Genomic DNA, 14667 nt, shown 5'->3' with positions numbered 1-14667 from the left:
TGGCAAATGTGCTGTTCATACAAAAGGAATCAGACAATTTGAATTGCAGGGTTGTGGGGAGGTTGAGAAGAATAGGACCCTTCTGCAGTACCATCTTTTTCATTGCACAAACCCTGATAGACAATTTCAAGACAACATACAATTGTTTTCTGTTGACTTGAAAATGCTGATAACATGTAGTAGAAGTACTATGAACCGTCACCATCTTATGGCAACAAAAAACACTCATTCCATGCTAAATGGAAGAAAATAAATTATCTGCAAACTCTCTCTACATGTATATCCTTCCTTCATTTTGCATTTACTTGCCTGGCTTGTTTGGGGGACGTGATTCCTACCACAGTGGTAAGGGACTGGCAGAAAAACCATTAAACCGTTTCCCTTAAAAGACATAGTTAAGTCAAAGTATGTTTTAAAATGGTAAAACAGTATAGTTCTCCTAAAGCTGATAGATTTCATTTAGAAAATATTTAGATTCACAGTGGTAAATTACAAAGATATGAAAAACTGTTGCATCATGGAATGTTTGTGTTCCCCTTTCCATTTTTCTCCTAATATATGAAATTTCAGTCATTCTAGGATTAGTTCATCATGTTCTAAAAGTAAACGTGTCAGAATACATAGTTTTGCACATAACTAGTTACAGTGCAACAGATATTTTGAAGCTAATTGGTTCTGATCTTAGAAAAGAAGATTGCATTGAAGAACGTGGAAAAATGTATGCTTTCATAATTTCCCTTGGTTTTTCATAATTCTATAAGTTATTTTTAAAGTTTTTTTGTTCCATAGAATTTATTCTTTACATTCTTGCAGTTGCTTTAGCTTACGGAATTTATAAACAGGATCTACCAACCCTAGAGGAGACACCAAGGAATGTGGTTTTTGTGGACATGGGACATTCTGCATACCAGATTTCTGTTTGTGCTTTTAACAAAGGAAAATTAAAGGTAAATTGTTGAAGCAACATATAATTTACAAAAATAAACCACGATAAAGAATCAGCTCAGTCCCAAAATAAATAATATGAGCAATAGCATATCAGGAAAAAAGCTTGTAATTTGTTGCCTAATAGCTATGTTTATAACTTTTTCTGAATTTGCCATTAGAAAAAATGATGATGTTGTGCCAGTACAGTTACGCAGTGGATTCTTCTTGCATGGACATTGCATTCTATCTGAATTACCTAACCACAAGCATATTTTTTTTCTATCTGCTGTTACATTCCTTATTATTGTGCTTAACTTCTTAGGTACTTGGTACTACATTTGACCCCTTTTTGGGTGGTAGAAACTTTGATGACGCTTTGGTAGATTACTTCTGCGAAGAGTTCAGGATCAAGTATAAACTTAATGTTAAGGACAATGCTCGAGCGTTGCTGCGATTATATCAGGAGTGTGAAAAACTGAAGAAGCTGATGAGTGCAAATGCTTCTGATCTTCCAGTAAACATAGAATGCTTTATGAATGACATTGATGTCTCTAGCAAAATGAACAGGTATCATATTCAGTTGTATAAAGTGTAAATTATGAGATAACCATTTATGCCTGAAATATTTAATACACTTTTCTCCTTAAAATAGGGCTCAATTTGAACAATTGTGTGCATCTCTTCTGGCCAGAGTAGAACCTCCTTTGAGAGCAGTGATGGAACAAGCTAGTAAGTAAAAGCTGCAACAGCTTATTTTGGATTCTTAGATTTAATATCTAGGCTTCTTCTTGCTACTTTAGGCCATGCCTATCACACTGAATATTCTTTAATTCTTTAATGTTTCTGGAAGTTAAAAAAATATTTTGGTATTAGTGTTCTTACGAAGTTGGATATGAGTGGTTCTGTGAAGTACAAAAAAATGCTAAGAAGGTAGGGAAAGAAAATCATTTCCAAATAAGAATAATAGAAAAATGGCATCCACTATGCTAGGAAAGAACACTAACAAGGTAGGAAGAGCATGCAAATTATGGCTTCTAGAGTTCTTTTTATCGCCTAACAATAATTTTGCTTTGTCATGTGATGAGAGAGGGAGGTTTCTTAGACTGTAGGAATTGGCAATATTCTGAGCTGCTGCCCAACTGCCTCTCCCTTAAGGATGCATTTGGGAAATTTTGTGGATTTTTTTTTCTTATGCAGTCCCTGGTCTGATCTGACAAATTTTCAAACTTGATCTTTCTTTTGTTCACTTCCTCACCATACTAAATTTGATCCTGATGTATTTAGTTTTTGGACAGTTATCATGCTGATGTGCAAGCAGACAGAGTCTAACCCATTTACATAATTCCATTGGTTTAGAATGAATAAAAAGGAGTAGAAAGTGTGCTGGAAGGAAAATTAGATAGAAGATTGGGAAAGGAGAGTTAGACAGTATACATATGGATTCAGATCGAACACTGAATAAGCAACCAAAATCATGAGGCACAAGAAAATGGTCTTAAAATTAAATAACAGGTTCTTGTGATTTCTCGACTTGATAGAGATCAGGTGTAGTCAAGTAGCCATTGCAAAATGTACAGTAGAAGATGATCTTATAACGGATGAAAACCACCAAAACTAAGAAATACAAAAAAGAAGAAGAAAAACTCTACCTTATATTTTATACTAATAAATAGTCACTGGTTTACTATAGTTCATTTGTTGAATGGGACTTCTCTCTAACTGTATTGGGCCATCAGTTCGAAAATTGTACCATGCACCAGTAGAGCACACTGCTTTGAATTGAATTTCTGGTTATATTGTGCAAGTACAGTATAGAAATCTAAGTATCCAGCCTCCAGATGGCCACAAAGCTCCTCTGAGATACTGATGATTCTTCTTTCAACTGATAATGATTTAACTGTAGACTATCTGGATGAAGGCAAGCATTTTATAAGTTCTTTGGTTTGCTTTTTTTTTTCTATTCCAGTGGTAGACCATAATAGAAATGAAAATAGAGTGAAACAAGTGAAGCTTGCATCAAAACGTTGCAGTGTAAGACATTTGCTCTTCAGGATTCCAGTTCCATTGTAGTCTTCATCTTGCTCAAATGGCCACTGAGCATTTCATGGTCATTGAGCATTGAACTGTTTTTGAGGCCCCCTCCTAGGGTGTTTTATTTTTGTTAAGATATTTCCATTTCTACAGAAGTTGGGGTTCCCATAAGCCTTCTCAGATTTTTCTTTTACTGGGATATCAGTTTTGGTTTGAGAAACATGAACATTTACAACCTGAACATCAGAAATCTTGGGGTCTGTGGCTGAAAAACAAAAGTTGGTATGGTATAAAACTGCATACCTTCCTTTTGGTTAGTGCTTTTCTTTAGACAGCAAAGTGTCTAAACCATTTTGTTTTTGGGGTTTATTTGGAATGAAATTGGAGAGAAAGAGACCAAGTGCCCCTTTGCCAGCTGCTGCTGCTCACTGTCAATTTAATACTGTACGCTATGTGAAGGTGAAAGGTCCCCTATGCAAGCACCGAGTCATGTCTGACCCTTTGGGGGGATGCCGCTTTCGCGACGTTTTCTTGGCAGACTATAGCAGGGTGGTTTGCTATTGCCTTCCCCAGTCGTCACTTTCCCCAGCAAGCTGGGTGCTCATTTTACCAACCTTGGTGTCCTGATTACCAGGAAACACACTGAGACAATGACTTGGTCTCTAATGTTTATTAGTAGTACTTAACAAGAATCCTAACAAACTGAGGAAGCGTGGGAAAAACCCAGCCATATAAACCCCAAAGGTTAAGGCGGTCCCGATCTGTGTCTCTTTGAATGGCTGAACAGTTCCTCAGTGCTACGCATGCGCTTGACAGTCTGGGTGGGAGCCCCCTGCTCGCCATCCTTACTCATGACACTTGGAAGGACAGAAGGCTGAGTCGACCTGAGCCAGCTTCCGCTGGGATCGAACAAACGAATCAGCTCCCGCTGGGATCGAACTCTGGTCGCGGGGAGAGTTTTGGTTGCAATACTGCCACCTACCGCTCTGTGCCACATGAGGCTCCACTGTATACTATACCATATTTATTTTTGTTACTTATTTATGTAAATTATTTGTTTACTTCTGCTGGACTTTGGGACCTAGCAGGTTGCTTTCTATGTTATATGTATCATTATTTCTAATTGTATTGTTTTGGCATGCTTATTTAATACTTAGATTCAGAGCCCTATTACCTGTAAGAGTGGCATGTATGTTTTTTGAAACAGAGAATTTCCACAAGTATTCAGAAAGGAAGGGTAGGTTTTAACAGGTGTTAATAGAAGAGACGTACCAATGTGTAGTAGAGAAACGTCTTTCATCCTTGCAGTCTCTCAACCAAGTATATCCATACTGTCTGAAACAGACTATATTTTTCATCTATAAAAACGAATTATCTCCTGTTTGTCTCCCAGAACTACAGCGTGAAGATATATACAGTATAGAAATAGTAGGTGGAGCAACTCGTATCCCAGCTGTGAAGGAGCAGATTTGCAAATTTTTCTGTAAAGATATAAGTACCACATTAAATGCAGATGAAGCTGTTGCAAGGGGTTGTGCATTACAGGTGTGTTAACTGTTTTTCTGTTCAATATTACTACTTAAAATCCTTGGCCTTGTAAATTTATCAAAAGAAGCATGCTATAATTACATTAATCTTCACATTAAGGCCTTGAAGATAACACAGCTACTTAATCAGTTTAACTGAAATTAGACTATATGTATTTTTAATTAACATTTTGACTAATCCTGAATCCATTCTCTGAAACAGCTGAGTTCTGTTTATGAGCTATGTCACATCTCTTGTATGATTATTCAGATAGGGGGAAAAGGTTACTAGTCTTCTCCAAGTACATTGCTCTTGCTACAACAACTTTTCTTAGGCTTCATAACTGTGAAGTTAAAATGTAGTTGACTAGTACCTGATAAGCAGCATAAAAATAAATGTGTACCAGTCACATGTCTGAGTGATACTCCATTTCTTTTCTAGTGTGCAATTCTGTCCCCAGCATTTAAAGTTCGTGAATTTTCCATCACAGATGTTGTTCCTTACTCAATTACTCTGAGGTGGCAATCATCTTATGAGGAAGGAACAGGGTAAGAGTTTTGAGATAAAAAACAATATGAAAGAACTAAGTAGATAGTGTATCTATAAATACAAGGTAGGTTAGATTTGCCATTTGATGTATGGTTAACTTTGTATAGGTATATTGTTTGGATGAATTATAAACAAGTCCACTGATTTCACCATGAAAAAACTATTACATAATTTCTTGAACTTATAAAGAGATAGAATTCTTCATATGCTTCTATTTTTCCCTGGAAGAGCAGAATCCCATAATCCTTTTGCTATTCCCAATGTGGTAAGCGTTCTTCTCTCTTCCCTTCTAGTGAGCACTTCCAGAATTCGTTTGGGCAAAGACAAGGCTTTCTCATCTCATATTTCCTGTGAGTGTGATATTCATGCTCATTGTGGGATGAGAAGGCAATATAACTGTACTGTGCATTGAGGGCTAGAATATTTTTTGAAGCATAACATAACTATGTGCCTGTTCTTCTCAGTTCTCAAAAAGGGATACCTGCTTGTTTCTGATTTTGTGCTGGACTTGAGAGTCAACTCAGTGTAAAGTGTTAAGTGCAATTCAGAAGGAAGTTTCTTCCCCCAAGGTGCTTATTCACATTACAAAGAGGAAGGCAGTTCCCTTGCTGATTTTAAGGTCATCAAACTATAGCGAATGGTTTATTTTTAAAAGCCTTTGGTTCCAAAACGAGAAACTTCCAGTACATTTTACCTTGTATTCCAAAATACCTTAGCCAGTCTTGTATACTGTGCATATTGGGAAAACAGATTGCTTTTCTGTCCAGGCAACAGAATACCTTGAGCTAATCCTGCTGATTGCACCTTTCCACCCCCCACCCATCTTTCCCTCCTCACCACGCAGGTAGTGAGGACAATAACTATACTACTTTTTCATCAGTACCTCCCTTCTTTCTCCTTGAGTACTCTAGAGATGCAAGAGAACTAAGGGAATATATTGGGCTTATCCTCATGTTTTACTAACTGTGCCATGAAGATAACTTCACTAACCATTTTTAGATAATGTATGTCCACAACATTGCCTTCAATTCATCCCCAATGCACTGCAGAAGCAACTTAAAGTTAGATTTAACTTTTTGAATCTTGTCTCATTTCGTGTCAGAAATGCAGGAAATAGAAAGGGGAAAGTATTAATTAAAATTGAAAAAGTTAAAAACATTTGATAAAAATATAAAATTTATATAACTCTAGCCCAATGCTGGGCCACATTGATGGCAGAGGTGTTTCTGATCAATAAGTCACTCTGTGTGCATGTCGGTCCCAAAGGGCACTGTAAAAGATGGGTGGTAGTTTGAATATTGCCGCATTTGCAGCAAATATTTTTGCCCTCAGGGAGAAACCCACATTTTTCCATATAATCTTTAGTTCTGGCCAAACCAGTGCGCAGCTGTTTAAACATCTCCAAACCATCCACTCCTCCTCTGAACTTCCAGGCAACTCCTGAAGTGGTTCTATCCAATTATGAAGATGTTTTACTTGGGATTTTCATCTTTTTAATCATTCTGTTTGAGGTATAGTAGCCAATCTCCTCAACACAGTCTGAGAAGCTCCTCCTTGATGTCAGTCTTTTTGTAGGAGGTACTTGGCCAAATAAGGGGTGTGCCAGATTGTGTAACACCTTTCCATATTCCACATCTTGTGCCACACTCCTTCTAATGCCTGGCGGGGCTATTCCTGCCAAGTTATATAATTTATCAAGTGGAGTGGGGCGTAAACATCCCGTAACAATGGGGCATGTGTCACTTAGCGCCCTATCCACCTGAGTAGAGTGCGCAGAGTAGCCCCAAATGGGGCATACTTTCCCACCAAGTAGCACAATGCAAGGGTAGCCATGCGTAGAGTAGTAGGGTGAGTACCCCAAGTAGTACCAGCCAGCTTCCTGAGATTATTATGGGTGGAAATCTTTTACTTTAACTTGCAACAATGTCTTTTAAAGGTTAATGTTTGGTCCAGTGTTACACCGAGGTAACAGGGCGCCTCACAATGTGCCAAACTCACTCCATCCCATATAATAGCAAGCCTACATCTGGCCTGCCTATTTTTGAGGTGGAATGCACAGACGTTAGTTTTTGATGGGTTAGGTTTTAGTCCATTCTCATTATAATATTCAGACATATCCTTAAGAGCGAGCTTGTCTTTTTGAATTTAAAGTAGGGTTTTCCATCATCTTCTGGCACAAGTCTGGCCATATGAACAATCTGTGATACATCATTGGTGATACTACTGATGACTAGGATCTGCTAAGCTCTGATTAGCTGTTGTACTCATGTTGCCTGCATTGCTGGGCACTGCCCTCAGTGGCCATTTTGGGTTGGGCTGCTGGAAAAGTCAAACACATGGCTCCTGCAATTGTATCTGTCCTTCTAAGACATGATTGAACGTTACCTGGCTTCCTTACATTACCACATTTAGTGGTCTTTTGAAAGAGCACTTGACTTGTCTTTAAGAAAAAAGGCTAGTGCTCCCATCAGTCTAAATGTGGAACAAAGGTAATATGCTGCCAGAAGTTTGTTGCAGGGTCTGTTCACAAAAAATGTGTGCACTGTAGGTTTTCTGCTGCCTTTCATGATGTGTGGCCATACTTTTTTTTTTCGTACTTGAAGGATGGGTACCATTTTGCCTACTCCAGTGCTATTTTGCATGCTTCACAGGCTATTTCCAGCCATTAGCACTTGCCTCTAGAATTGCCCTTTCATTTTGGTGCTGAGTTGTTGGTCAGCAGTGTGGAAAATTTCTACACCAGCAAACTGTCACTCAGTCAGCTTGAAAGATGGCTATAGCCTCTGTCATATGTACCTGCTTAGAGGTTTCCAAGCCTGCTATATCATACAGTAAGGACAGCAATAGTGTTTTGTTTTGTTTTGCCAGCAAGTGACACTGGCAAGATAGGAGAATTCCAAACAAGGGGAAGTCTCTAGTCAGTATTGTTAAAGTATCCTTATCCTTAAATTATCCCACATTAAAACTGTAAGGACCGCACTAGTCACTGAACTCTTCACTATGGCAGAGCTCTGTCATTGGTGCAGTACATATAATACCACTATACTTTTTGGCCACCTTAAAGACTGGAGGAATGCACAATAATGTGCATGAAGTAGAGCCCACTGTTTAAATGCAGCGTTTAAAAGACTGAGCCAGCACGTTACAATGAAAATAGTAAAAATTACTATCCTTCTCTCTCTCTCTCTCTCTCTCTCTCTCTCTCTCTCTCTCTCTCTCTCTCTCTCTGTGTCTGCTTGTTCTTAATTGCAAGGACTTTCACATTACTCTGCATGAAGGTGGAGGCCATATATGTTTAATTTTTAATTCAGCTCCTCTCATCGTCCCTATAGATTGACGTGCTCGTCTCAGTCTTAAGTTGTGCTTATCCTAGCTTGTTATCTTTAAAGAGGTTACAGTTATAAAATTAGAGTTCTTCAGCATGCTGTATGTTTATGTAGGAGCATTCTTTCCCCAAACAAATGCTTCACTAAATTAAAATTGAATGAATGTTCTATGATGGTGACTTCCTCTCAAAATGTTTTTGTGAAAATATCTAAGTCTCATAACGGATGGTTTATTATGAATGATTGACTACAGTATACCCATTTGTAATATGGAAGTAATACATGGTTTTAAGATTCAGCCACTAATTCTCTGGCCTCGGGTAATTATTTAATATCACAAGATATATTGTGACTCCTTTCCTGTGCTTCTCATTATTTGTAGTTTATCAGTTCTTTTTGAGTTTTAATTATAAGCATTCTTCTTTACTATAGTGAATGTGAAGTCTTCAGCAAAAATCATGCTACTCCATTCTCAAAAGTTATTACTTTCCATAAAAAAGAGCCTTTTGAACTGGAAGCATTTTATACACATCCTCATGATGTTCCTTATCCTGATACAAGAATAGGTAATTTTTCTTCTTCTTGAGCATGTCAATGTATCTTTTTTAAAAGTGAGTTTCATATAATGAGAATATTCACCTAATAGATTTAGGAAATAACTTTGTGTTAATTACCGATTCCTTGTTTTCTGTGGACAGTGCTTTTAGCTTTCTCTTATGGGAATGAGTTGTGACCTGCCAGCTTTCCCATTGTCTTTCTTGTGGGAAGCCAGCAGGGAAGGTTGCAAATGGCAATCATGTGACCACAGGACACTGCAACCGTTGTAAGTGCAAGCCAGTTGCCAAGCACCCAGATTGTGATCACATGACCATGGGGGTGCTGTAATGTCCAGAAGTTCGAGGACCGGTTGGAAGTACCACTTGTTCATAGCTGTTGCAACCTTGAATGGTCGCTGAATGAGTGGTTGTTAACTGAGGACTACCTGTACAGTGAAACTTGGGGAAAGGTGAAATTATTGTAACAATGTACTAAAAGGTTCTTCATACCACCCCTAGAGTCTGCACCTCCCCAAGGGAGGTACACCTCACAGTTTGGGAAACCCTGCTGCAGGCTTTGTGTGACTTACAGATAATCAGTATGATCAACACAAACAGGAATGGGGAACCCATGGCCCACTAGACTTTGCTGAACTACAACTCCAGCTAAATCAAGTGGATCATGTACCATATTTCCCACCCATGTCACAAACATGATAAGAACAAGCAGGAGGCTTTTTCTGGTGAAAAAGATGTGCTACATATATGAACTAGAATTCATTTATAAGATTCAGCTGTTCATTCTTGCAGGTAACTTGCAGTCTGACACTCTTTTTTAAATTATTTTTTTAATCTGCAAATTCCATCACCTTCATTCAATTTTTCAAGAACATGCAGGCATTTTTTTTCCTAGTCTTATCTCATGTGATTTTTGACTGCTCCATGTAAAAGCTCTGTAAACAGACTGCAAGCTTAACGTAACAAAAAACTTTTTTAGACAGTTAAAAAGAATAAAAAGCCTGCTTTTTGCTAATCAGAAGAATACAAATTCATGAAGGGTTCCAAACAAACCACATCTTTTCTGAGACTTTTCCTTGCTTACCTTCTTGTACCTTCTAAATCTGTTCCAGAACATCTCTTAACACTTGTTTGTATTTTTGGGAGGACTGAGGCCATACTGTTTCAGTGTGATTACCAGATGGACATAACTGGATAAACCAATGACTTAACATAATAGCTATAAATTATCAGTACTATAAATTATCAGTATAGTCTTTTGGGATGCATCTATAGGGATATATCTGTCGCTTTTTAAAAAATGTTCAGTAACATCCTGCTTTGCAAAATTTCTTGTGGCAAATCCACTGTGACTGTTTTGCCCCTGCCTCTCCACTTTTACTTCTTAAAGGAAAGAAATGTGTGTCTGGCTGTTAATAGCAGCATTAGCAGCAGTTTAAGGAAGGTGCCCATCAATGACCCATGCACAGGGGTTTTTTGTTTTAATGAGCTTTGTATGAGTTTATAAATGTTTTTGTAACGTGTTTGGTATAAATAACTAGTGCCATATTGCTGTATTGTTTAGGCCATTTTGTTATTCAAAATGTTGGTCCCCAACACGATGGTGATAATTCAAAAGTTAAAGTTAAAGTGCGAGTTAATATCCATGGAATCTTCAGTGTGGCTAATGCATCTGTTATAGAGAAGCAAAATTTGGACAATGATCTTAATGATATTCCAATGGACACAGAATTGTCATGTAAGAATCAAAGCAAAGAAGAACTGGTATGTAAAAACTCTAAATAGAATTTAATTCTAAATTCTAAATTGTGGTATGTATTGCAGTAAATATAGGTTTTGTTTTACATGTAATTCTTGTAATTGAGAATGTATTTTGTCATCTTTTATGCTTGTTTCAGTAACTTTTTTTTCTAACTTGTGAAATTTCTTAATGCTAGTGCTTCAGTATTTTCTCCTATCCCATCTTAATTTACTTGTTTTCTACCTTCTCTTTAGTCTTTTTTATTTTCCTTGCTTTTATGAAAATGCATACTCACTCTTTCTCTATACTAAAACAAGCTATGTCTTTGACAATGTATTGAATGAGATATTGTCTTTTTTAAAACAATAATCTAAAATTTAAAAGGTATATATTTATGCTTAGTTGTCATTTGTAAATCTCAGTGCTGCCTCCTTAATTTTCATAAAAGTTGTAAAATAGTTAATTGAAACTATTTATGGCAGGTCTCATAGAAGCATGCCAGTAATAACTGAAAATATGGTTGTAACTTGAATATTGCTAATCCAAACATAGTTAAGATGTAGATAAAGGATAATTACTGTCCCAAATACAAAAGTAGCCATTTTAATGCTTAAGCCATGTTTTCCCATCAAATACTTGCTAATTATTTTCTGTTTACTATGAAGGATATTGACACTTACCTTTCATGACTGCAGATAAAACCTTTAACTCTGAGGCTGAAGCTTGTTAAATATATAGCTTTCACTAGGCAGAATATTCTTTCTCTAAAGTTTGATTTCTTTTTTGAGTATATAGTAGGGTATAAAAGAGGGTGATTGTAAGAATTTTTTAATTCTGTGCTTTTCAAAAGTAAAATTTTCATACAGTTAATGTGATATATCTAAATATTAAGGCTTTATAGTGCTTTGTATATGAACCAAAAAAAAAGTTTCAAAGCATGTAGGAGTACTCATGTAACACAAATAATTATCAAGTATTTGATGGGGAAACATGTTGGCAACTTTGTAAAGCAGCGGTGTCTTTTTCTGGGATCATTCCACTATCCTCTATGCTGCATACTTCTACAAAAAAATATAGATGATTTGGTACTTTATATCAAAAATTACTTCTAGTTTAGAGTTTGGCTAGCAGTTGAGCATGCTAGTAGTACTTGGGTAGATTAAGAAAAAATAAACTATTCAAAAATATTGGAATATTTTTCTGACTTAAATACCAGAAGTATCATATATAAAGGATAAATGGTATTCTGCCTCTGTTGCAGAATGCTGGGAAAGCCTTTAGCCCAGGAGAGGTCAAAAAAGTCACACACCAAGCATTTCTATAAAAATAATTTATTTACAGAAAACAAAAACAAAAGCAAAACATTTAAAGGACCTAGCTCCCTTTTTGGAGCAAGCCTTGCTGAGCTACATTTCCAGCAGAGAGTAAAAAAAGGAAGTGAGAAGACAAGTCCGGGCAGGTCCTCCCCCCAGGCTATTTTGCATGAAGCACGTGAGAGGAGACAATCACTTGCAGCCTTTTCACCCGGCCAAATGATTAGGTATAAAAGTAGCTTAATCTGTTAGTAGGGAAAACCTCAACACTCCCCTTTTTACACTATAGATTAAGTTTCAAACCAATCTTCTCTGACAACTCTTTGTGTCTTGGTACAGGAAGAGGTTTGGTTAAAATATCAGCAATCATGTCTTTTGATTCACAATATTTTAACATTATTTCTCCTTTGCTTATCATATCTTTGATATATTGATATCTAATATCGATATGTTTTGTTCTATTTCTGCAGGCTTCAGATTTTGCCATAGCAATGCAAGCTTGATTATCCTCATAAACAGTTATAGGCTGGTTCACTTCCATGCCTATGTCTTTTAACAAATGTTTAAACCATGTAACCTCATTACAGGTTTGTGTTAGAGAATAAACTCTGCTTCTGCAGTGGAAAGAGCAACAAGTGTTTGTTTTCTAGAATGCCAGCCTAAGCTAGATCCAGCAAATTGAATTAAAATCCCAGAAGTGGATTTTCTGTCACTGACATCTGCTCCCCAGTCAGAATCGGCAAAAGCCTGCAATTTCTCGGTTCCAGAGGCATTTAGCTTCAGGCAATAATTCTTTGTTCCTTGCAAATACCTCATTAACCTCTTCAATGCTGCTTTTCCAGTAGATGTAGGTTTCTCTACCTGTCTACTTAAAATGGCCACAGAATTTGAGATATCTGGGCGAGAATGATTTGCAATGTACAGTAAACTTCCAATTGCAGATCTATAGTTCTCTGCCTCAGTTAATTGAGTTTCTCCTATATCTTTCTGAAAATCTATTATCATCGGAGTAGAGACTGGTTTACAGTCTTGCATATTAAAATCTTCTAGGAGCTTTTGAATTTTACTACGTTGGTTTAACAGAAAGCTACCATCCTTGTCTCTGTGTACTTCCAAACCTAGGTAATTGGTCACAACTCCAAGGCTTTTTAATATGAAATGGCTTTTCATGCAGGCTTCAAAATCAAGCCTTTGTTTTTCTGTTGATGTGAATAGCAGCAAATCATCAACATAAATGCACAGATACATACAGCCTTGTTTGTCCTTCTTCATATATACACAGGGATCTGCTTTTCCTTTTTCAAAACCAAAATTCTGCAGTTTTTCATCTACTTTTTGGTTCCAGGATCTAGCAGCTTGTTTTAACCCATAGATTGACTTCTGCAGTTCACAGACTAGATTCTCCCCTTTTTCATAGCCAGGGGGTTGCTGCATGTATAATCTGTGGTCTAAATCACCATAGAGAAATGCAGTTTGAATGTCATAGTGGTTAACTGACATTCCCTTGAGTGCAGCAACTTTTAACAGTAATCTAATTGATTCACCTTTAGTAACTGGTGCAAAAGTCTTGTCAAAGTCTAAATCTTTCCTTTGAGTGAACCCTTTTGCAACCAACCTTGCTTTATATTTTTGGATTTTGCCATCAGCATCCCTTTTCAGTTTGAAAACCCACCTACAACCCAGACAGCGTTCATTGGGAGGTAGATTTACCAGTTTCCATGTTTTATTTTCTTTCAAGGATGCTAATTCCTGTTGCATGGCAGAATGCCAATTTTGTGCAATCTCAGGTGGTAAAGCATTCACTTGTTCTAAAGACTCAGGTTCTGTGAATATGTGAAAAGCCTTTACTGTTTCAGCCTGAAAACGTGATGGAGGAACGCCTTTATTACTCCTCTGAGATCTGCGAGGTAATACCGGGCTTAAATTTTGACTCCTATCACTTTCCTGAGAAGCATCTGTCTCATCAGACAGATCTTCAGTTTGCTTTTCTAGTTTAATGTCCTCATCAGGCAAAAGATCACCATCAGCAAGTCCTTGCTGTTCTCTTGTGGTGGTCAGATCAACTGGAGAGCTAGAATTTAATCTCCCCCAGTTTTGTTCAGCAAAAGAAGCGCTTTTGCTAATTATTAATTTCTCTCCCATTATGAACCTGTAGCTCCTCTGGCTTTGTTCATAGCCAACAAAGATGGCTTTCTTTGTTGTGGGGCCTCCTTTCCTTCTCTGCTGTTTTGGAATGTGAACCCATGCAGTGCTACCAAACACTCTAAGATGGCTTACCTTTGGTTTCACACCATAAAACAAATGGAATGGAGTGTCCTGAATCATAGAGTTATACAACCTGTTCTGAACATAACAAGCAGTCGATAAAGCTTCTCCCCAGAACTTAAAACATAATCGTGAATCTTTTAACATGCATTCCATCGCATTTTGCAAGGTTCTGCCCTTTCTTTCAGCAACACCATTTTGCTGAGGGGTGTACGGGTTAGAAAGAATTTGTTCTATCCCTTTTTCCACTAGGAACCTTCTGAATTTGTGAGAAAGGTATTCTCCTCCTCTATCACATTGGAGTGCAGATACAGGCCTAGGGAATTTTCCATTTGCCCATGTCACAAAACTTTTAAATTTCTCAAATGCCTCATCTTTATGTTTTAAGATGTAGATAAATGTGTATCTTGAGAAATCATCAATGATGGTCATTG

General features: G+C 37.3%; 1 protein-coding gene across 1 annotated transcript in view; it reads left to right on the top strand.

The window, feature by feature from the left end:
* Nucleotides 1–14667, top strand: part of HSPA4L (heat shock protein family A (Hsp70) member 4 like) — a 48845-nt gene that overhangs the window by 7521 nt on the left and 26657 nt on the right. The window contains exons 6-12 of the mRNA XM_063310689.1: nucleotides 814–947; nucleotides 1250–1494; nucleotides 1580–1656; nucleotides 4352–4503; nucleotides 4927–5033; nucleotides 8793–8926; nucleotides 10479–10678. Of these exons, the coding sequence (XP_063166759.1) occupies nucleotides 814–947; nucleotides 1250–1494; nucleotides 1580–1656; nucleotides 4352–4503; nucleotides 4927–5033; nucleotides 8793–8926; nucleotides 10479–10678 (1049 nt within the window). The remainder of the gene's footprint in view (nucleotides 1–813; nucleotides 948–1249; nucleotides 1495–1579; nucleotides 1657–4351; nucleotides 4504–4926; nucleotides 5034–8792; nucleotides 8927–10478; nucleotides 10679–14667) is intronic.

This window comes from Candoia aspera, chromosome 8 (genome assembly GCF_035149785.1).
Source record: "Candoia aspera isolate rCanAsp1 chromosome 8, rCanAsp1.hap2, whole genome shotgun sequence".
Taxonomy (NCBI): domain Eukaryota; kingdom Metazoa; phylum Chordata; class Lepidosauria; order Squamata; family Boidae; genus Candoia; species Candoia aspera.
This window is presented reverse-complemented; position numbering and strand designations above follow the sequence as displayed.